The following is a 24809-nucleotide window of genomic DNA, read 5'->3' on the forward strand; positions in this document are numbered from 1 at the left end:
TTCGACTTTCCACCTTGTCGTATTGGTATTGGAACTCTGGAAAGCACAACTAGCTTCATCAAACATAAACGAGTTTTTAAAATATAATGTCACCTTTAAATCGCCATATTCTATAATATGATCTGATTCATTGTATACTCGTATACACCTAAAGACATCTAGCGGAAAATGGTCAGAACTTCCCACTTTTTGTGCATGAGTAGTGCTAGTTTGAACAAGTTATTGTTTTCCTACACTTGACTGCTTGAATGAAATTCCTAATTTTTAATGAAATTTCTCGAAAATATATTATTTCCACAGGTGACATGTCCATTTCATTACTTAAAAAGTTGAATTATAGATCCTAAATACAAAACAAAAGATTTCAATAAAGCGACAAACTTGTTATGATGCGTAAATTTTCTTAAATGTGCACCAAAGTTATACGAGTGTCATATCAGTAGAGATAGAGAGAAAAATACAGTATAAGAGAGTTTTCAAGTAAATAACTAAAAGCGAGCTTACTTCAAATGCAAAAATATTCGACATATTAATTAATTTTTATTTAAATGTTTAAAAGCTCGAGCGCTTACGCTATGCCTATACATGTATGGGTATGCGTAATTATCTCTTATCCAAAACTACGGTATTGCATGATAGTCGTTGTAAAAGTATTGAGCAAAGTACAACCTGCCGAGCTGGTTTTGATTTTCAACACTACAATGTTCAATCTGCAACCGACGTCTTGTCTTTAGTCTTTCAGAGATATCGGTGGCATCGTATGCCAAGTGGTTTTGCTCGCTAAAGTTATTTAACGTGTTTCTGAAGTGTACACTAGTTTCTAAATTATTGTGATCCGCGAGAGGGGAAATATCTTAAGAAATTGCTTAAGCAGAGGTAGATTTATGTGCATTATCGTATTGCATGTGAGATGTGCCAAAAAATATATACATATACATATATATATATATATATATATTTAAAAACCAAAAATTCATGGCTGAAAGCCCGGAAAAATTTCGTATAAACGAAAAGCTTCATTTATGCACATTTTACTCGGCTTAATATTTTCACTTTTGTTCATTTTTTTATGTGCATACTGCAGAATATAATACAACGTCTACACATGTACACATATGTATCTATGTATATGTATAGATAAGTGCACTTAAAGACAGTGCCTGACTTTAAGAAATACTACTTGCATATGTGCACAATTCGCGAGTACATGGGCAAGCATGTATTTCTCTGTATTACATTCAATAGAAAGGTGTAACTATGTGTGCATGTACATATATGTGCATATGTATGAACTTGTTATTTATTGAAATTAAGCTTTCAGTCGTATTTCGATAATAGTCGATATGTACGTTTTTGTATATTATGTGCCATACAAAATGAAAAGTTCAAGAAAGTAAATATAAATCATAGAAACTGCAAGTAAATATACGTTTGTTTATACATGTAAGTATGTATGCATGTACGTAAATGTACCCGCTTACTAAGGGACGGTCCAAAGTCTTTCCGAGACAACAACTAAACCTCTTTCGTACGTGAAGATCATTCTCTGAAGTGAATTACCGAACACACTTGCCCGCACATACAATTCAATGTAGTATGTGCCTGTAAGCCAATTTAAAAATATCTACATTCGTATATCGCATAAGTTGTGCTGAAATGCTTCTTGATCACCTTGGAATTTGATTGCACACCACTTTTGTTCGCTTTTGGCTTTCTTCTGTGTCGCTTCTTTATTCATAACTTTTTATGAGTATACATACATAAATGGTTATGCATATGCAAGTATGCATGTATATGTAGCTTTACTGATATTGTCACTTTTTTGCTTTGTGCGTTATCGTAAAAGATATTGAGCTGAAACAAAACGTACTCAGTTGGGAATTATAAACTTGAGTCACAACCTCGAAGGAAACGTGATTAGGATACAAATCGTGTTATATCAGCCACATAATGCAACAAATACAATAAAAATCCCTTTAAAGCCACAAAAATCAACTTGCGAATAAACGGATGAATATTTTTATTATGTATGGCTATGAGTAGATTTTAAAATATTCAAAATTATTTGCTTGATGAACGCGAATTTGTGACCCCGGTCAAGGTGGTCAATACGCATACATATTCATTAGACATAGCACCTTGTATTGATGTTTTCATGTTTTTATGTTTCTACTGATTCTTATTTCAACATATATCACATACATGCATATTCTCGTACATACATACATATACATTTGTGTGTGCTTTTATTGTGCTTATATCGTTAGTTTGTTATTAGCTTATTTTTGTAAATTAAAAATTCATGATTGCTCGTGGATACGAGTTAAATTTTTAGCTCTAAATTTTCCTACTAGGCTTTTAGCTCGCATTTATTTATTTTTAACTGAGAAAAATTGTTTTAGGATTACTAACATGCATACTTACATAATTAATGGATGATCTTTGAGCAAAAAACCACCTGCAATGATGATAATGTGGGGCAAGCGACCTTGACATAAAAGGTCGAAATTCTCGCTCTAATTTTTATTTTATTTGTACTTATATAGTCATTTGTGGGGTCCATTTCGTGGCGGAATGTTACCCGGAAGCTCATAAGATTAGTTAAGTGCTGCAATACATGAATGGGGTTGTTTCTATGATAGCGTGAATCCAAATGGTATTGGATGGTTTAGATTCGTGTAAATCATCACATAATCTTGAATTTTAAATTTCGAAATATTTGTGTTTATTTGTTGACATAAAATAAATACCATCCGCTTTTCACCTTCTTATGAACGCTGATACGTTTTGTCCTTGAAGTCTGGAGCGCAAAATTTCATTAAGCTTGAAACACATAAATTAATTTGATACTTGTAAAGGGATATTTTAAATTTATAAATCTTTTAAAAGTAGATGGCATCTCTTTGTTCAAGGTAGAGATCGAAACTAAGAGTTATTATTAAAATTTCAATTCAAAAGGCAGTCGGAAAAAATTTGTCTATTTAACATTTGTAGCTTCGTGATTCTTATTTTTTTATTTCCTAGACAATAAATTTAATACAAAAAAATAAATGAATATAACGTTACAATTTATTTGTCGTTCCTAGTCGGAACATAACGCGAAGACTAACGCATTTCATCAATCACGAGTTTGTGCAATTTCTCGAGTACAAGGCCAGCTACCAGTTTGTTTACACTCAGCTTGTACCGTGCTTATTCATGAACTTTTGGGTCGTCCTCTCTTGCGTGAACCTTGGGGGTTCCACTCTAGTGCCATTTTAGCGGTGCCATTATTTTTCTTTCCAACGCCATTTCCGGCGTTTAATCTCGACATTATCAAGTCCTGGTTCAGGTTGTCATTCATTATAACTCTGGGTAGAAAATTCGGAAAGTTCGTCGACGACATTTGTTTACAAAATTTTGCATACTCTGGCAAATTTCGTTAGTAACTTTCCAGGTTTCACAACCATACAAGACGACTGATTTTACATTTACACTCGTACTACAAAATTATATTATAGTTTGGTACGTCTACTAATATTTCGTGAAGCCCAAATTTTGTTCAAATTATAAAAAATTATAAAAATTGAGCAAAATTTGTGATGCTTATTAGACAAGGAATATTACTCTCATGTGATTTAATTTTTTTATTTTCTCCAACAAAGTCAGCAATTACCGTTATTTTGAGACCGATATTTTCTTAACAAAAATAAATTATTTAAATTTTGACTTTTATGTTTAAAAAATTATATTCGACAAAAAAATAAAAGTCAGATTCTAACTTAAATGTTTGACTGAGAAAATAAAAGTCAAATTTTAGCAACAACATTCTTATCATCATCATAAATTCCTAGTGTGGAATATAGGGCCACAGCGAACTTCTTCCATCCTGGTCTGTTTTGCGCAAATCTCTTAATTTCATTCCAGCTAAGGCGCATGGCGCGAGTTTCTGAATCCAGTAGCCGTCTCCAGGTGTTCGCTGGTCTTCCTCGACTGTGGGTTCTTTGGGGATTCTAGACAATTGCGTCCCTTCCCTTGTTAGGTCGCCAACATTTTGATGTTTTCTTCTATATTTTGCTCATAGCCATTTTTGCATATTTCACTTTTTCTATTGGGTACAAAATGTTGCACTTTAGCCAGGTTAGTGCGCATAACTTCCAGAAAAGCACGCGAAATCTTATGAATATGCGAAAATTTGACAGCCCTGACACAGAGCAGAACAAACTAGAAAAAGAAACGCTATAAAACACTAGAATCCTTTCTTCCGTCTACGATAACAATCTTGATTTATTTCCACTTTTTTGCTTACTTTAAACAACTTTTTGCAGACGACTTCGCTGTCAAAGGCTTTTTGTTGGAAGCTGAATTTATCGATTGTTAGGCCAAAGGCCCTTTCCTTATTGCCAGAACACTCATAAGTTCTATACAAGTACTTGTAGACGTTATCTTTTGGCCGTGCCGTTTTTCTTTTCTATCGTGGCGTGGACAAAAATGAACAACCTGTAGAATAAAATCACCTTGATGAAGATTGCGGCGATGTGATCCGTCATAGACGTGAGCGGCAGTACTTGGCGCAGAATTTATCTACGATCCTGAAAGCCCCACATTAAATTGCGCTGTTATACTTATTTTTATAAAAAGCTTTAGTTAATTTTTTCAATTAGCATCAATCGCATTGCCAACCCAACAACTAGATAAACAGAAGACAAATTAAGCCCGACGTTTTTGAGGTTCAAATTGTTGTTATATTTTAATAAATATATATATATTAGGGTGGTCCAAAAATGCATGGGAAAAAATTTATATTAAAATTTGTATGCTGCCGCCCCCCAAAATAGTAAAGAATGAAAAATAAAAAGACCCGTATTTTTTTTTTTTAATCAGACCATATTTAATGGTGCCGCCGGGGCTTTGAAATATCCCATATATTTTGGGAATATGAATATATTTTAACCGGATAATGAATATATTTTAACCGGAAAATGAATATATTTTAACCGGATACCTCAGTTTCTCTTCATAATTGGTCAGGGAATAACAACCAATCTCACAAAAAAATATCATAAAAGTAATATAAAATATTGTTTTTCGATTTTTTCTTAGATTTTCGTTTTATGGGGGCTTTTTGGGGTTCTATAAAAAATAGTTAATACAAAAAAAATTAATTATTTCATAATTGGTTGTTATTCCCTGATCAATTATGAAGAGAAACTGAGTTATCCGGTTAAAATATATTCATTTTCCAGGTTTTTACATGAAATCTACGAAAAAGTATTTTTTTCCCATGCAAAATACATGGGATATTTCAAAGCCCCGGCGGCACCATTAAATATGGTCTGATTAAAAAAAAAAAAAATACGGGTCTTTTTATTTTTCATTCTTTACTATTTTGGGGGGCGGCAGCATACAAATTTTTTTTTTGGACCACCCTAATATATATACATACATGTGTGCATTTAGTGCTATATATTATGACAAAAATCGTATATGTAAAGGCTGTCAATTTGTATTTCTAGGAAGCTGCAATGCAGGGCCGAAAGCACAAATTTTGCACAAAACTTTACAGTACTTATCTGCGGAAATGGTGTAAGTATCGGCATTCCTTAAAATAAGTTTTTATGTTTCCGCTTTAATATTTATATTATATAATAACTAACAAATTTGTAGTAATATTTATGATAGAAACGAATAATCTTTGTATATCAGTGCTGCGAACACCCATAAAGAGTATGCTCATCATTGAAGTGGGAATAGACACTGAGATGCCTAACCGAAGGAAGCACACTATAAGGAAGGAAACAAGAGGCATAGTTTTTTTTCAATCTGTTGTTTATTCTGCGTGGCAAAGCAAAAGTCTGGGTTTTACAGACAAAGATCAATCATCACATTAAGTGCAGTTGATTTCCTTTACTACGCGCAAGCTGCGCACTGTTCGTCTTTGTTCAACATTCATCTGTGTCGGACAAAGAGTAATACAACGCACGAAAAAATTATAAGACCAAGATGATTCTGATGACATCTACTAAAACAATTATAAAAAGTCATATGGAAATTATTCGGCACTTATTGCTGGTATTTTAGTAACAGAAAAATTCTTGTTCTGTGCGAAACGAAATAATTATAAAACCAAAAGCGCTTGCTTTAAATTTAAAGGCGTACAATGCAAGTTATTACGAAATTTATTATATAAAAAGTGTTTTGCTTCATTGCGTTCTCATATTTATGTGGTTGTTTTGGTTTAGAAACAAAAAATATGCGCGGAGATCTCTGTTTGAATTTGAGCAGGGATACATTTTTGTATGGACAGAGAGAGAGGCCTTACAATGCGAATGATTGCTTCAAAATTACAATAAAAAAGGCAAAACTGGGATTTTGTATTACTTCCATTTGAAAGAAAAGTGTGAATGTACCAAAAGAAGTGATAGAAAACCAAAACTTAGCGCTAGAGATGTTCGGAGGGGGCTTTGTCATAGCTTGGTCAAATGAATAGTGGCAAGTATGAAGAACTTTTAGACGAAGTACTTATTACTTTTTTGATGATATTTTCGATGAGGACTGGATTTTCCGACATGACAACGCAGTCGTTCATGCTTCCAAAGCAACAAAAGAGTTTTTGGCAACGAAAATAATACCAATTTTCGAATGGCCAGCCTGCAGTTCTGACCTCAACCCAATCGAAAATGTATGCGATATATTTGTCAATCGGTTGCAAAAATGGAAGACAAATCGATAGCGCTAAATGCCTTAGAAGTGCGACTAATGTCGAATGGTCAAAACTTGATCAAAATATTATAAACAACTTAATCAAATCGATGCTTCGACGACTTCAACCAGTTGTCAAAAGAGGATCCAACACAAATGACTAAGCTCCAAATTATGATCTAACCCCAAGGATTCTATTTGTTTATTTTAAATATAATAAACCTGGTCTTATACTTCTTTCGTTCTGTAGATTTTACATTTCTTAATAATTAATTTAGGTTTCGTGTAGTGTGCGCTTATTTCTGGATATTTTTAAAACGTTTATCGTTAAAAGTTTAAATATTAAAAACATAAATTATTAGGCATAAACTGATAAAAAATATAAGAAATTTAGTTGGTCTTATATATTTTTCGTGTGGTGTATGTGTATCAAGTTTCCTCGAAATACATTAATTTTTGCTCGAGTTATGTCGACAGATGAACGACAGTCATGACTAGAGCGATTTCTCTCGTAATTCTTGGCCTTTTTGTATTTATGTCCAAATTCCTCTACGCTGTTACATTCAACTGTTATGTGAACAAAATCAAAACACTCTTCTGTCCACTAGAGCACGCCTGTATACGAAGTTGTGTAGTTAAGTTTTGTGTTTTCGTTCTGTATTTTATATTCTTACTTAAGTATATTTAATTCAAATCTTCGTTTATTTTTCTCATTGTTGCAATACCATGTTAGCTATATATATTTTTTCCTTTTGTTTTTTTAGGGATTACGATAGCTATTGCAATATGCTTCCTTATTCTTGGAATTTTGGTCACTTGTGAATTCACTGCGTTAGTAAATTTAATTATTAACTACCAAGTTGCACTTCGACCAGGCAGTCAAACTTTTGGTTGGTGGGCTAAACCTCCAGTGGAACCTAAAATTCAAGTTTATGTGTATAATGTCACAAATGCAAACGAATTTTTGAACAATGCATCTAAGCCAATTCTGGATGAAGTGGGTCCATATGTTTACACGTAAGTTATTTGAAAGAATTAATAATACTAGGTTGTTCAATAAGTTTAGCGGCTCGCTAACTACTACTTGCTACTAGCCTAAGTTTTTTTTTTTGTTATGTTTTTTATGAACGGATGCGAAGTTTCATTACAATCTGTCAACTCATTCTTTGTTTATAAGCCATTTAGTACCGACGTCTCACAGTATTTTCTACAATGCAAAAAATTTTATTTTTGGAAATTTTAAAAGTAAAAGAAAACTAAGAGCGATGTTCATAGTGTATAAGAATTTTTCACCATCAATTAGTACAGAAAAAATAATGGGTTGCTAAATTTGGGCATGGTCGTACACTAGAAATCGTAGAAAAAATTCAGGATATCGGATTGGAAAATCGTCGAGTGTCTGAAAGAAATTTAGCAGAAGCCCTAGGCATCTCATTGGGCAGTGTAAGGAATATTTTCATTGAAAGAAAGGATACCGAGCTTAAAGGAAGCCTTCGCAGATATTGAAAGAGCAGTAAAATGTTAGGGTTTGGAAATAAACGAAGCCAAAACTAAAGCGCTAGTTTCAACTACATCGGGATCTGTCAGGCACGATGTGGGTCAAATACTAAACATCGATGACTATTGGAAGTAGTGAAGGAATTTAAATACCTTGGAGTAATCATTAATCATGATATCAAAACTTCTGCAGAAATCGGCTATCCTTATGGCCAACCGCTGCTATTTTTCGCTGTGTCAATACCTAAAGAGACGCTTCGGCAGAAAAACAAAGATTTCACTGTATCGCTCAATTATTATTTCCATCTTGCTATACGGTAGTGAAACGTGGACATGCGGATAAACAGATTGATTTTCGAGAGGAGATGGATTGACGGTGTAGAAGAAGACGCAGGCCTATTGGGATTTCGGGCATGGGGGACACAGGCATGAAACCGAGACAATTGGAGGCATATGCTACAGCAGGCGAAGATGATGATGAAAGGTTTAAGAAAGCCGGGAACAAAAACACATTCACACAGCAACATTTAGTGCGTTTTCGACAGGACAAAGTGGATTTTGTACGTCGCTTCACCACTATGGATGAGTCTTGAGTCTATCAACATGATCCTAAATCAAAACAAGAGGCTAAGGAGTGGTGTGAACCTGCTTCTTAGAGTTCGTATCCAGAAGTAACCCAAGAAGTTGTTAGCATCAGTTTTTGGGATGCGAAAGGAATTTTGTTTATGGATTACTTGCGAACTGGTAAAACAATCAATATTATTGTAACCTTTTAGAACAGCTGAAGAAAAAAATTCGTGAAAAAAGACTCAGTTTGCAAAAGAAACAAAATATTTTTCATCAGGACAATGCTCTGTGTCACAAGGTCACTTTGACAATGGCCAACAAAATAACAAAATCCATGAATTAAAGTTCGAATGTTCAGAGCATCCACCGTATTCATCAGATTTGGCCACTAGCGACTTTTATCTGTTTCCAGACCTAAGAAAAACCATGCGTGGAGAGAGTTTTTATCAAATGATGAGGTCAGAACAGCTTTGGAAGCGTATTTTGCTGCCCTTCCAGATTCTCACTTCAGAGATGGAATTTATAAATCAGAATCTCGTTGGAATAAGTATATAAATGTGCAGGGAGACTGTACAGAATAATAAAGTGTGTTTCAAATCAAAAGTGTGTATTTTTCTTATCGAACCGCAAAATTTATTGAACAACTTAGTATGTAGTAGATTTATGTACAATATTATATTTAAGGAAAAATTCCTCTATAACATTTTGCTCAAATTTTATTAATTTTTTTTTATTAATCTATTTGTAATCGTACAATCGTCAACAGTTTTACGACACTTAATCTATTATGCCGTCTTTCAAATTGTTCTACGAGGTGGCGCAAAATTAATCAGAAGATATCAACTTTTTACAAATGGCGTCGTGTGTCAATTATATTTTACATTTGTGAACTAGACATCCGCAGTATACAAAAATACATGCAATGGAGCGCGTAATAGCCTAGTGGCGTTAATCGTTCACTCAAAATTATTGTTTTTTATTTAGTAAAAGTGTTATTAAAAACAAAATTTTATGATTAATTTTGCGCCACCTTGTACATGCGACAAATATATGTGTGTAAATATGTATGTACAATATTTTTGTAGATGTAAATTTGTAAAAATTGTTTCTCTTTTCACAGAGAGTCGTGGGAAAAGGTCAACATTGTGGAAAACGAAAATGGTACATTAAGTTATAACTTGAGAAAAATTTACACATTCCGTGAGGAATTATCAGTAGGAATGGAAGACGATGTGGTAATCGTTCCCAATATTCCAATGCTGAGTGCAACATCTCAAAGTAAACACGCTGCACGGTAAGTTTTTAGTTTTGAAAAATAAGTTTGACTTTTATTTTAAGTGAAATACAAAGAGTTTTCGCCGCATTCATTTCACTCTACGCTCACTCACTTGTCGACTATTAAACTAGAAATAATTAAATATGTACGCACCCTTAGTTCAATCGTTATATTTATAGTAGTCCATTCCCCAGAATTTCTATTGATATTCATGAACAAATATATTTTCATTTTATTTAATTAATGTTTCGATCCTAACACAACAAGGGTAAGCCTTATAATTATATATATACAAGTATGTATATATATTATATATATATATATATATATATAATTGGCGCGTACACCCTTTTTGTGGCAGAAATACACTCGGTGGTTTTCTATTCCTGACGAGGGGCGACCGCTATTAGAAAAAACCTTTTTCTGCATTTTGGTGTTTCTCCGAGATTCGAACCTACGCCGCCGTACCCGAATGGGTTGGTGGGCGTGATGTTAGATTTTAAGTTCGCGTATAAACGAGTTCATGCTACTTAGAGATACTAAATTTTTGGTAAGGGCATTCCAAAATCGAGTCACATGCACCAAGAATTGTCTTTCTGAGGTTAGTGTTTTGTATCTAGCAGCGAGATGTTTAGAGTTTCTCACTGACTGAGTAACAACATGTCAATCGTTGCTTAACATATTGTAGAAAAGTAAAGCTGCAAATCTTCTTTAGTTGCTCACTCTAATATTTGAATTTCTACGAAAATGTCCTCGATCTGATTATTTATACATTTTAATATTATATCCATATTGAAGCAATAAAATTATTGCCTTGCAATTGTGGAACCAGCAAATTAGTTAGCTGGTCTCTAGCTGCTAGTTCTTTAGCTTTAAATTTACTTTTATAATTTATTAATAAAAATAAACCGATGATAATAATAGTCCACCATTTGATACCTGCATTATTTTATATTTCAGATTTTTGCGACTAGCAATGGCCAGCATAATGGATATTTTGAAAATAAAACCTTTTGTGCAAGTCTCGGTTGGACAATTATTATGGGGTTACGAGGACCCGCTTCTCAAATTAGCTAAAGACGTTGTACCAAAAGAGCAAAAGCTACCATATGAAGAATTTGGTTTAATGTACGGCAAAAATGGAACATCTGCGGTAAGTACACAATTTTATGAGAAGGTATTCATTCACAAAGCCCATTCGGCCACGGCGGTTGTAGTTTAATTATATAATTGAACCTTATTCATTGCTTCGAGCTTGGCGGAATTTCTCCTCCTATTTATAGTGGGCTTCATAATGTTTTCCAAAAAGAGCCTACAGTTCTATGCCGCCTTCGAACGCCAGATGGTCTCTTATGAGAAACTTTTTCATGGCAAAAATACGCTCGGAAAAAACTTTTTCTATGATTTGGTATTTCACGGCTGAGGTTTCGAACCCATGTACTTCCGAGTGATAGTCACGCACGAACCCATTTGGCTCCGGTGGCTGACTAGTAATTTAATTAGAAGCATAAACTTATTAAATAATTAGGTTAATAAGTTTTTAATTTTATTCGCAATCAATTTAAATGCAATCATGTAGATTTTATTGCGAATAATAATTAATTATTCGATAAAACAAATTGAAGTGACTAATCGCAGTCTTCCACGAAATTAAGCCGAGCCAGTAAGCACCAGTGCGCCAGGCCAAGTTCCGTAAATTCACTTAAGTATTTCAATTATCTCTGAAATTGCGAAAGTCATGTCTAGTAATTTCTAAGATATTCGATTTTGAAAACCGCTTATTTGTCTTCACACTCATATGAGCTATGGTGCACTTCCATACCAAATGAAAACTGTACATTTTTACACGGAGCTTCCCACGCAAATATTTCAGGACTGAATAGACCAATTTGATTGTTTTGGACAAATGCACTCGTCAAGTACTCTCAAAGGGCTTATGAAATGGTACATTTAAAGCGTTCATACTACAAACATGACAAATGTACCAACACATCGCTTTATAAACCACCTCTACGAGCAAAAAACGTCCCAGGAGTCTCCAAAAACGTAGCAGAACTTTCCACATTGAAAAAATAGAATAACGAATAAAAATTATCTCAGCAAATGGGGAAGAGATAGAACCACAAACACTTACATATGAAATGCAAACAAAGCACTGAGGTAAAAACTTAAACCAAGTTCCAGTCATTCAATTTCGCCCAGTATGTGGACATCCCTTTATCCAGCAACAAGCTCTCTAATATATAGGTCTGCAACACACAGGTCAACAACAGATGATTGTAAGGCAACTAAAAAGGGTCCCTCATCTATCTTGCACCTTCCATTAGTGCAATTATTTCTTTTCAAAAATGTTAGCACATTCTGGTGCTAATTGTTCCATAATTTATATGGATACACGGCAATACCACCAAGGTGATGTAGCCGTTTCTGCTTAGTGCAAGACATTTACAAAGAATGTTTTCTAAATTTTCAAAGTCCATTTCACAGAATCGGCAGATGATGGTTTCAGAGAGGCAAATATTGCTTTAGTGGTATCTCAGGCTACAGTGGCCTATAAAGTAAAGTCTTAAATGTACTCTGCTGAGTGAAAGTAGCTATTCAGAAATTCCTCTGTCCGGCGTTAGGAATTGTAGCTGACGGATAGATTTTCGCCAGTGTTCAACGAGTTTCTTCTCCTCCCAATTCCTGAGAAATTCACTAATATGGCCTTTTGTAAGTCCCCAGAAAGGCACACGACCTATTAGAGTCATGTTTGCCTCTTTTTTAGATAGATGGTCCGCTATTTAATTTTTCTCATATCCCCCGTATCCAGGAGCCCGACATACCCATTAATACCTTATCCATTAGTGCGATAGTTGATATCATTCCCGAGCACTACCTAATGGGAACCGATGGAAATCGTACTAATCTCTTACAATTTGGATATCTGGCAGACTTAGAATCCGAAGTTTCACAGTGTTTCATATATTATTAGAGGGATGAAATGAGCCCAACCAAGCGCCATCACAATGGATGGCTTGGAGATCCATATTGATCCATAAGTATGCCCCTCTATACACTCCTGCAGAGTGGCAGCCGTCGTAAACTAACCTGGTTAATAGTCTCATTTTACTTTATGAGATACATTTTAAGCGTATTGTAAAAAGTTAGCACTGGTAAAACCAATTGAAATGCAGCGTATTCACTGCTGGAACGGACAAAGGTCGTAACAGCAATATATGCGTCATTATCAATCGGCTAGTTTGTGACCAATCAAAAAGAGGGCTCTCGTTCATAAGACAACTTCCATTGCGGCATCTCTCCACGTTTTATTCCGACCTAAAGCTTCCGTGTTCACTTGAAGCCGTGTTTCGTACCCGTTTCAATTGTACGAGTAATTAAACTGTAATTTTATAGTTAACATATCTACACCTCTACAAAAAAAACAAAATTATAATAATTAGTATATAAATTAGAATATTATAGCACAAGTCGACAACAACTAGTATATCAAGGCACATTAAACAAGGTAGAAGGGATTTTGACATTTCTGTATTTTGCACTGCATATTCGCATATAATTAGAAATCTTAATTTTTTCATTTTAATTTCAAATTGTGAGCTACGTGACTGATTTTAAATAAGAAAATGAAAAGGAATTACGAACGGTGTGCTGTATATGGTAAGGACCGTACAAAGCGCCAAATTGTAAAGTCAGCGATAACGGTGGGCGAATAGCAGCGATGTTTCATTAGGAGACTATTCGTATAAAAAAATAGAAGTAGTTATTTATAAATTTAATGGAAAGAAAATTTCGCGTTGTAAAAAAATAATAGCTAAATTGTTTCAGTTAAGTTCTGAAAGAATAAAAACATTTTTTTTTATAAATTTGGAACTCAGTATTTAAATAACAAATTGAATGCTCAAAAACATTATTCTTCTTAATTGGTGCGTAAGAAAAATTTACGCGTTTTTGGCCGAGTTTAACAAAGCGCGCCACTCATTTCTTTCTCGTGCTAACCGGCTCCAGTTGGACATACCAAGTGAAGCTAAGTCCTCCTCCACCTGATCTTTCCGGCAAAGAGGAGGCCTTCCTACTACCACCAGCTGATACCGCGTCGAATACTTTCAGAGCCGGAGCGTCTGTATCCATTCGGACTAAATAACCCAGCCAATGAAGCCGCTAGATCTTCATTCACTGCATTACGTCTATGTCGAATCGCAGCACTTTTTGAATCTTAATTATCTTTTCAAATTACATACATATGCAAATACAATTTTATCTCTGTAATTACAAGGTAGTCACTTTTCCTTTCAGGATCGCGTAACAATATTCACAGGAGTAGATGACATTACACAGTACGGAATAATCGATAAATACAACGGAAGATCATTTTTGCCTCACTGGCTAAGTGATGACTGCAACAGATTAAACGGCACAGATGGGTCGATATTCCCGCCACATATTGACACAAATCGGGTTCTGTACATATATGACAAAGATCTGTGCAGACTTTTGCCGCTTGTCTATGAAAAGGAAGTTGAAGCCAAAAAGAATGTAATTGGCTATAGGTTCACTCCACCACAAAATGTATTTTCTGACGTGGAAAGTAACCCGGATAATATGTGTTTCTGCCCAGCAGGTCCACCTTCTTGTTCACCACATGGATTGTTCAATGTCTCACTTTGCCAATACGGTAAAAATAATTAAAATATTTGTGTTTGTTTATATGTATATATATTTTAATGCATTTTAATATATGTGTTTTAGATTCCCCAATTATGCTAAGTTTTCCTCACTTTTATTTGGGAGATGAAAGTTTACTAACTGCAGTGGAAGGCATTACTCCACCCGAGAAGGAAAAACATGGATTTTTTATAGATGTTCATCCTGTAAGTTTAATTAAATATGATACATCATTAAAGTACCATCAAACAAAAATTTAGCAGGGACAAAAATAACTGTTATTTAACATTTCAGAGCTACAAAATTTGTCAAAATTTTGGCGTATAAAAAAATTGTCTCATTATAAGTGTTAGTGAAAAAAGTTTTTACGTGTCTATAAGTCATTTTCCAACTCTTATTTTTTACGCAGCCTGATAAGTGTTATGCGGAAGATTTTTTTTTTTTTGGTATTATTGATTTGTAACAGTTACAAAAATGTTATTTTTAGAATTTCAAATCATACATATGTATGTGTGAGACAAATGCCACATCGATTCAGAACTTTGAATTTCTTCTGAAAATATTTCCTGTTCATATTCCTCCTAACACAAGAACTAAATGTTGAAAAACAAATTCCTCGTCCGCTGAGAAAATCCACATAATTCTTTTTCTATCAAGTAGTTTTTGTAATATCACCAAATAAAAGATTTTGGATTAAAGGAAACAGAGCCATTTTGAAAATGAAAATTTGAAATTAAAAGAATATTTAAGCAGTCCATCGCACATGAAGAAGGTGTTAGCAGTAGAGCAGCTGATCTGATTTTTTTATAACTAAATAATCAAACTCTGCTTAACTTTTACTTTGTTGTTGTCTAGAGAAATAGAAAAGAAACAACAAAATGCACACGAGTGACAAATTTGACATTTCGAATTTGATATTAGGATTGTTCTTGTAAAAATTATCCAGTAACTTGCCAGTAAATTAATTTCCGAGACTTCTCTCTCGAAGAGAAAAATATCAAAAAAAGTACATGAGCGCAAAACCAGTAACAATTCGCAAGTTTTACGAATATGTTAATGCATGTATGTACTCGTATATATATTGTCAAATTCGTTAATAACCAAGAAGTAAAAGCATAAAACACAAAAGACACCTTCAATGTTTTCGATTTGTATTTCGGAAACTGCATCAACGGAGACTTGTGAAGTACATACCACTATATCATTGGTTGATTCCGATTCGATATATTTATTTACATTCTCCACTCTAATAACCATTTTAAATTCAATTTTAGAACTTTGACTCAATTCGCAAGTTTTAAATCCTGTTTAGTTTTAATTTGCGATCAGCCGCTTTTTTTATTTGCAAACTCTTGCAAGAAAAAATGTGTACAATAAAAAATTGCAACTTGCAATGAAAATTAATTTTGGGTTGTTAAATAACGCATGCAACTATTTGAGAGTGAGAAAAAAGTATGAAATTAAAGCAATAAGGTTTATATGAACACTGTTGGAATCAATTTTCTTTGCGTTGTAGCAATTTTACCATAATATTTTTCCGCTAGATTTAGCTTCTCTGTTTTGCGTTTAGTCACAAAAATTTTCATTTTGGAACGTGTATTAGTGCTTTCAAATCCTGTATATGTTTCTTAAAGACTTAAACTTTCTTCTTAATATACAAAAAAAAATTAACCTATTGATATTGCTTAATATTTACTACAAAAAAACCATCGAAAAATTCGGCGTGCAAAAGTATTAAAAAGCGACTTTTCAGGCAAAGTCAATCAGATCCGATACAAATAAATTTCATTATTAGAACTTAAAATTATAAAACTGAAATTATTTACCAATATTTTTTAACAATTCAGAAAACAAAATTTTCCTACTCTACAAGAAGTACCTGAGGCAACAATGTGATGATATTCATCCTTAGGCCAATCATATGCTTCTGATTTTTATGGAACCTGTTTCTTTGGGGTTCTGCTCACTTTTCGAACCGAAAGTATTATCACCAACCTCTCACAGTATCTCCAAAAGCAAATCCGAAGTGAAATCACCCAATCCTAAAATAATGAATTTCCAAACTAATAAATATATGTATACGAGTGTGTTAGATATTGTCCCATATATGAAGGTTTCATGGCAGAAATATGTTACACTTGGGGGTTTGTCATTGCCTGCCCAGGGGGACAAACTATTCGACTACAGCTGTCGCCGTATTATTATTTTTATGATTATACATACATTTCACACAAAGCTGATATATTTCAGCAAGACTCATATGGATATCTTCTTCTTCTTAATTGGCGCTATAACCGCTTACGCGATTTTGGCCGAGTTTAGCAAAGCGCGCCAGTCGTTTCTTTCTCGTGCTAACCGGCGCCAGTTGGACACACCAAGTGAAGCCAAGTCCTTCTCCACCTGATCTTTCCAACGCAGAGGAGGCCGCCCTCTTCCTCTGCTACCACCAGCTGGTACCGCATCGAATACTTTCAAAGCCGGAGCGTTTGTATCCATTCGGACGACATGACCCAGCCAACGTAGCCGCTGGATCTTTATTCGCTGCGCTATGTCTATGTCGTCGTAAAGCTCATACAGCTCATCGTTCCATCGTCTGCGATATTCGCCATTGCCAACGTGCAAAGGTCCAAAAATCTTACGCAGAATCTTTCTCTCGAACACTCCAAGCGTCGCTTCATCGGATGTTGTCATCGTCCAAGCTTCTGCGCCATACGTTAGGACGGGCATAATGAGAGTCTTGTAGAGTGTTAGTTTTGTTCGTCGAGAGAGGACTTTACTGCTCAGTTGCCTACTTAGTCCAAAGTAGCACTTGTTGGCAAGAGAGATTCTACGTTGGATTTCAAGGCTGACATTGTTAACGGTGTTAATGCTGGTTATACGAAGTCTTTTACAACCTCGAAATTATAACTGTCTACAGTGACGTGGGTGCAGATACGCGAGTGCGCCGACTGTTTGTTTGAAGACAGGAGGTACTTCGTTTTGTCCTCGTTCACCACCAGACCCATTCGCTTTGCCTCTTTGTCCAGTTTGGAGAAGGCAGAACTAACAGCGCGGTTGTTAAGGCCGATGATATCGATATCATCGGCATACGCCAGCAATTGTACGCTCTTATAAAAAATTGTGCCTGAGTGATTAAGTTCTGCGGCTCGTACGATGCTCTCCAACATCAGGTTAAAGAAGTCACACGACAGCGAGTCACCCTGTCTGAAACCTCGTTTGGTATCAAACGGCTCGGAGAGGTCCTTCCCAATTCTGACGGCGCTGCTGGTGTTGAGCAACTCCATCTTACATAGCCGTATTAGTTTTGCGGGGATACCAAATTCAGACATAGCGGCATACAGGTAACTCCTTTCCGTACTGTCGAATGCAGCTTTGAAGTCGACGATTCTCCTTTCATGGGTCTTTTCCAAGATTTGGCGTATTGAGAATATTTGGTCGATGGTAGACTTTCCAGGTCTGAAGCCACACTGATAAGGTCCAATCAGTTGGTTGACGGTGGGCTTCAGCCTTTCACACAATACGCTCGCTAGAACCTTATAGGCGATATTTAGAAGACTAATCCCGCGGTAATTGGCACAAATTGCAGGATCGCCCTTCTTATGGATTGGGCAGAGCACACTTAAATTCCAATCGGCAGGCATGCTTTCATCCGACCATATTTTGCATAGAAGCTGATGCATGCACCTTACCAGCTCCTCGCCGCCATGTTTGAATAGCTCAGCCGGCAGTCCGTCGGCGCCCGCGGCTTTGTTGTTCTTTAGCCGCGTTATCGCTATTCTCACCTCGTCATGATCGGGTAACGGAACGACAATTCCGTCGTCAACGATTGGGGTATCGGGATCTTCACTTTCTCGGTGACATGCGCAGCTGTCACTGTTTAATAAGTTCGAGAAGTGTTCCCTCCATAATTTAAAATTGCTCTGTACGTCAATCACCAGTTCGCCGTCTTTGTTCTTACAGGAAAACGCCCCCGGTCTTAAAACCTTCTGTAAGCCGCCGAACTTTCTGGTAGAATTTTCGGGCGTTGTTCCTGTTGGCCAGCATCTCAAGCTCTTCGCACTCACGTATTTCGGCCTCTCGTTTCTTCTTTCGGATAATACGTCTCTCTTCCTTTTTCAGCTCTCTGTAGCGATCCCACATGGCTCGCGTTACGCCCGATCGCAGCGTGGCTCTATAGGCGGCATCCTTTCTTTCGGCGGCAGCATGACATTCCTCGTCGTACCAATTGTTTTTTCGGGCTCGCCGGAATCCGATTTCTTCTTCGGCGGCGGTACGTAGAGAACGAGAAATGTTGCTCCATTGTTCGTGGATGCCGGTTTGTTGGGCAGTACTCTCTGAGAGCAGGAGTGAGAGTCGAGTGGCGAATTTTCTGGCTGTCTGTTGTGATTGCAGCTTTTCGATGTCGAACATTCTTTGCGTAGGTAGATGCACGTTTTTTGCTGCACAGAGGCGTGTGCGCAGTTTGGCTGCAACAAGGTAGTGATCCGAGTCGATGTTGGGTCCTCGGATCGTACGTACATCTAATACACTAGAAGCGTGTCTTCCATCTATCACAACATGATCGATCTGGTTTCGTGTTTTTCGATCAGGAGACAGTCAGGTGGCTTGGTGAATCTTCTTATGCTGGAATCTGGTGCTGCAGACTACCATGTTTCGGGTCCCGGCGAAGTCGATCAGCCTCTGTCCGTTACCGGATGTTTCGTTGTGTAGGCTGAATTTTCCGACTGTGGGACCGAAAATTCCCTCCTTGCCCACCCTGGCGTTGAAGTCGCCAAGCACGATTTTTATGTCGTGGCGGGGGCAGCGCTCATAGGAGCGTTCCAGGCGCTCATAGAAAGAATCTTTGGTCGCATCGTCCTTCTCTTCCGTCGGGGCGTGGGCGCAAATTAGCGAGATGTTAAAAAATCGCGCTTTGATGCGGATTGTTGCGAGACGCTCGTCCACCGGAGTGATCGACAGTACTTGGCGACGAAGTCTCTCTCCCACAACAAATCCGACACCGAATTTGCGCTCCTTTACATGGCAGCTGTAGTAGACGTCGCAAGGTCCTATGTTTTTCTTACCTTGCCCCGTCCATCGCATCTCTTGGATGGCAGTGATGTCAGCCTTTACTCTCACGAGGACATCAACCACCCGGGCAGAGGCACCTTCCCCATTAAGGGGCCGGACATTCCAGGTGCATGCCCTCAAATCATATTCCTTATTTCGTTTGCAGGGGTCGTCATCAGTATAGGGAGGTCTCATCCGAGGCTTTTTCAAACTTTTCATTGGGGGGGATTTTTAAGTGGCGGGTCCCAAACCCAACGCACAACCAGCTATCCTGGAATGTTTCGCCTTCTCACGTTAGCTCACTCCCGAACGGGTGTTCGGAAGCTACCCAGAGGATACGTGGGCTAATCCCGGCCGTTGTGAGCTGCTTGAACCATATGCAGAAGAATCGTCCTGGCCATTCCCAAGTGAATGGCGATCAGTAACTTTCCCCACTTGCGTGGACTTCTACACATGGAACCATCCTCATTTTTTCATATGGATATATAAATACTAATATATTGATATGTTTCTAGCTGGATTATAATAATAGGACTATGAATAAGTTCGTGCGGTTTTTTTTCGAAATTTGAAACTTTATTGACGTAAAATGGTTACAAATTTAATATTCAAAATATTGTCCATCGCTTACTACTACTTTTTCCCATCTTTCTGGCAATTCACGGATTCCCTTTGTGAAAAATTCGGTCGGTTTTGCCGCAATCCACGAATCGATCCATTTTTTGACTTCATCGTAATTACGGAAGTGCTGGTCAGCCAGGCCATGTTGCATCGATCGGAAGAGATAGTAATCGGATGGCGCAAGGTCTGGACTATACAGCGGGTGGGGTAGGACATCCCATTTGAGCGTTTCTAAGTATGTTTTGACCACTTGTGCAACATGTGGCCGAGCATTGTCATGTTGCAAAATAACTTTGTCGTGTCTATCGGCGTATTGCGGCCGTTTTTCTCGCAGTGCTCGGCTCAAACGCATCAATTGTCGTCGGTAGACATCCCCCGTAATCGTTTCATTCGGTTTCAGTAGCTCATAATACACAACACCCAGCTGGTCCCACCAGATACACAGCATAACCTTCAGGCCATGAATATTCTGCGCCGACGTCGATGTTGAAGCATGGCCAGGGTATCCATACGTTGCCGGACGTTTTGGATTGTCGTAATGGACCCACTTTTCATCGCCAGTCACAATTCGATGCAAAAAACCCTTTCTTTTGTGCCGTTGAAGCAGTTGTTCGCATGCCATAAAACGGCGTTCAACGTCTCTTGGCTTCAATTCATACGGCACCCAATGGCCTACCTTTCGGATCATTCCCATGGCTTTTAAACGTTTGGAAATGGTTGATTGATCAACTCCCAAAGTTTTTGCAACCTCTTCTTGCGTTTGAGCCGGATCTTGATCGAGCAATTCCTCCAATTCGGTATCCATGAACTTTGGCGGCGCACCCTCGCGTTCTTCGTCTTCCAAGCCAAAATCACCACTTTTAAAGCGTGCAAACCACTTCTGGCACGTTCGCTCAGATAGAGCATGCTCACCATAAACTTCCACCAAGATACGATGACTTTCGGCTGCTTTTTTCTTCATATTAAAATAATGAAGAAGAATTCCCCGCAAAAACACATTATTTGGCACGAAATTCGACATTTTCAAGTGTGGTAAAAATATTGTTGTTTACGCTTCAAATAAAAAACTTATACTGACGTTTGTGCCTTACGACAGTAGCTCTCCAATGAATGTTTGGAAATGTGGATCGATGGAATAATAATCAAGTTACGCCATCTGTTGTAAAACCGCACGAACTTATAAATAGACCTATTACTAATTTTTTTATGTGTAAGAAGCTTTGAAATTTGTTAAAAACTACATTTTTTAATATTTTTCCATCTAAACAAAAGTTAATTTTCTCTTTTTACTTCTTTGCAGACTTTGGGAACTACTTTGAGGGCCCGTGCTCGAGTTCAGATCAACTTGGCTGTGAGTCAAGTTTTCGATATAAAACAAGTGGCTAATTTCCCAGACATCGTGTTTCCCATATTGTGGTTTGAGGAAGGTATAGAGGGGCTACCGGATGAAATAACCGATTTAATGAGCTTCGCTGAGACTGTGCCGCCGAAAATACGTTTGGGCTTCATAATTGCCCTATTTGTTTTGGGTGCTTCACTTCTCTTGCTTTCTCTATTTTGTTTAATAAGAAGTTCGCATAGACAAAGTACGCTGCATTTAGAAGGTTCCAATTATTTAGCAACGGCACAATTCGATTTGACGAAAAAGAAGGCCAAGGAACCTAAACATTGAAAATACTCTAATATTGATATGTATATTTACAATATTTAGTAGAAACTTAGATAAGGAGGCGGGACATGTATTATACCTGAATTATTGCAATTAAGAAAATATACAATACATACATACATACATGCATATGTACATTGTATATGCTTAAGATGCAAACATTTGCGTATAATTTACTTACCTATATAATTAAAGACAGGAATAGGGACAATATTTTTAAATACAATTTTGAGTTACGATCCGTTTTACTATAGAGTATTGTAATGATATACGTACATACATACACCCTTTCTTTTTAGGTCTGCATACACATGTACGCTTGTCGTACTACACATTTTCCAACACTACCTATACTGTGCAATATATTTCATACAAACGTTGTAAATAAATAATTATTCTTTTAATTGTCCGAAACCATGGGAAGGAAGCCCAAAAATGCAACATGTTAATTTGAAATTTTTTGATGAATCCTAATTAAGATTACTGTACTCCAGGGTATTAGAATAGATAAGTGTGTGCTTAAATTGTGACTGTAAAAAAAATAAAATATTCAAGACTGAATTATTAAAGCGAAGGAAAGGGTCGCCTCTTTTTTCTTTCTGCACTCGTTTTATTTTGTATGTATGTCAAAGCATATGCATACATACAACTGTACATATATTTTAGTACACTGTCTTAGCAATGCTTTATAGTGAAATGATCAATATCTATATAAATAAGTGTTTTTGTTTTAATTTTTGTAACTTTGTAAATAAATTTAGTTGAATTCGAATATATATTTAACAAATATGTAAAATATGCTGCATTCTGAAAATGTTGCTGCAATAATAGACCCTGAACGCCGTAGGTACACATACATGATGCAAAAGCACATTAATATTCCACCATATTCTCAAGAGAAAACGAGGTAACGGTTTCCACTAAAATACTTAGTGAGAAAGTCTAAGTTAAGATAGAACGCGGCAACAGTTTCCACTTAATTAAACTTAAGTGAAAAAGTTGAAGTTAATGGAAAAGTCAACAATTTCTTTGCTGACGGTGTGTTTTCTTCGATACAAAGAAATTTCTAGTATTCGCTGCGTACAGAAAATGCACAAGACCGCCAACAAAAAAGAAATCCCAAAAATCAACGCTATTTTGAGATGCTGAAACTTGCACTTTATTATACCAAAATTCATTTGGTTATAAAACTGCATACCCGAAATTTTTCTAAGAGCTTTATTAATAAGTGTGAAATTTTTTTTTAAATAAAAAAAATGAATTTGTATAAAGTTGGAAACTTGGGTTTATATCGTTTTTGTAGGAGAATGAACTATATAAATAAAAAGAAATAAATTGTTAAAACTTGTCAATAAATCTAGTGCTACAGTTATTTAACGCAGTGTATTTTACTGGACTAAAATTTATTTGGAGTAGATTAAAAAAATAACCATTAAACGAGTAAGGAGAGTGTATTTGTGTGTATGTGTACCTATTTTTATGCAAAAAAAAATTCATTTTATATAGTACCTGTTTAAAGTGTTTTTGAAATATGCACAGAAGTAACTGTACTTAAATATCTGCATATAATTATATAATCCGTATATCTTAGTAGGAATGAAGAAGTCTTCATTCTGAAAAGTATCAAGCAAGAAAATGAAATTTCAATTTAGACTACTCTCAAGAATGCATAAATGCTACTCTCAAAAGCTATGCGTATGTGTACTCACAAACAGGAATATGCATGTATTTACTTATGTATACTAAATAAGCTTTTTATTATTGGTACATTTGTATGATTTACTATAAGGAATTGAGGATATCTTTATGTATAATATATCTGTTTATAATAGCAACTCGTTTAATTTTTAATGGTTGTTGTTTTACAAGACATGGATATGTATGCGTATTAGTGTGCTTATTGCACATGGTACCATTTCTCTCCAAATGTATGCACATATGCACCTATGTCTGAACTTTTTTTAACAGAGCAAGTAAACAGTTTCTAGTGAATTTATAATGTGGGATTATGTTTTATGTACATACATATTTGACTAGAATAAATGTTGTTTAATTTATTCAAGATTTTGGTTTTACTTTCATACTCGCTTTACATGTCTCATTCCATATGTAAAACACTTCAAACCTCTTAAATGCCGTATTGTGATTCCCCCCCGAAATGTCAAAAAAATTCACAAGTAAGTATAAGATAAATAGTCTTTTATTTCCTAATAAGCTATTGTTGTAATATAATATATATATTTACACGTATAATATATTTGAGAGTTGAAGTTTGTGTGTTGTTCTTTTTCATTGCAAATCGTTTTTGTACTAGACAAGTGTTGGTGAGTATTTTTACACCTATTAGAATGCCTTGTATGAGAAAAGAAACTATTGTTGTAGTGAACGACAATGTTTGGCGTCTCATTTGGTTTTGTGCAATTCATTTGCCGTTGACCCCCAGAGATAGGAAACAATTTGATTTGACCGATTTAAATGTCTAATACTCGGTACTGTCAAAATTTCTAAGCCTTATTTTTATTTCTAAAAATACTTACTTGAGAAATGCATGTATTCTCTGTCCATCTGAAACTCCTAAAAGAAGAAATGTTGTACACAATATTCTATATTCATTTTCAAGGAATGAATTTTTTTTATAGAAAGTGTGAGTCCCAAGTGATCCATTGCTATAAGAAATCCTTTTCACCTTGTTAATAAGAGCGATGAACACAAATTATTGCAAAGATCGTATTTTTAAAGTGTTCGTTATCACTAAAAGAAAACTTGTTTGCCTTAAATAAGAGC

At 36.0% G+C, this 24809-nt stretch overlaps 1 protein-coding gene across 1 annotated transcript; it reads left to right on the plus strand.

Moving 5' to 3' along the window:
* The first annotated feature begins 671 nt into the window (after window positions 1-671).
* On the plus strand, window positions 672-24087 carry LOC128868047 (scavenger receptor class B member 1). Its single transcript, XM_054109769.1, has 8 exons — window positions 672-876; window positions 5496-5565; window positions 7446-7698; window positions 9866-10039; window positions 10982-11174; window positions 14318-14696; window positions 14771-14892; window positions 21657-24087. The coding sequence occupies exons 2-8, from the start codon at window positions 5505-5507 to the stop codon at window positions 22026-22028; spliced, it is 1554 nt and encodes a 517-aa protein (XP_053965744.1). The 5' UTR covers window positions 672-876; window positions 5496-5504; the 3' UTR covers window positions 22029-24087.
* Window positions 24088-24809: the final 722 nt, after the last annotated feature.

The sequence above is a fragment of the Anastrepha ludens genome, chromosome 6 (assembly GCF_028408465.1).
Source record: "Anastrepha ludens isolate Willacy chromosome 6, idAnaLude1.1, whole genome shotgun sequence".
NCBI classification, from domain to species: domain Eukaryota; kingdom Metazoa; phylum Arthropoda; class Insecta; order Diptera; family Tephritidae; genus Anastrepha; species Anastrepha ludens.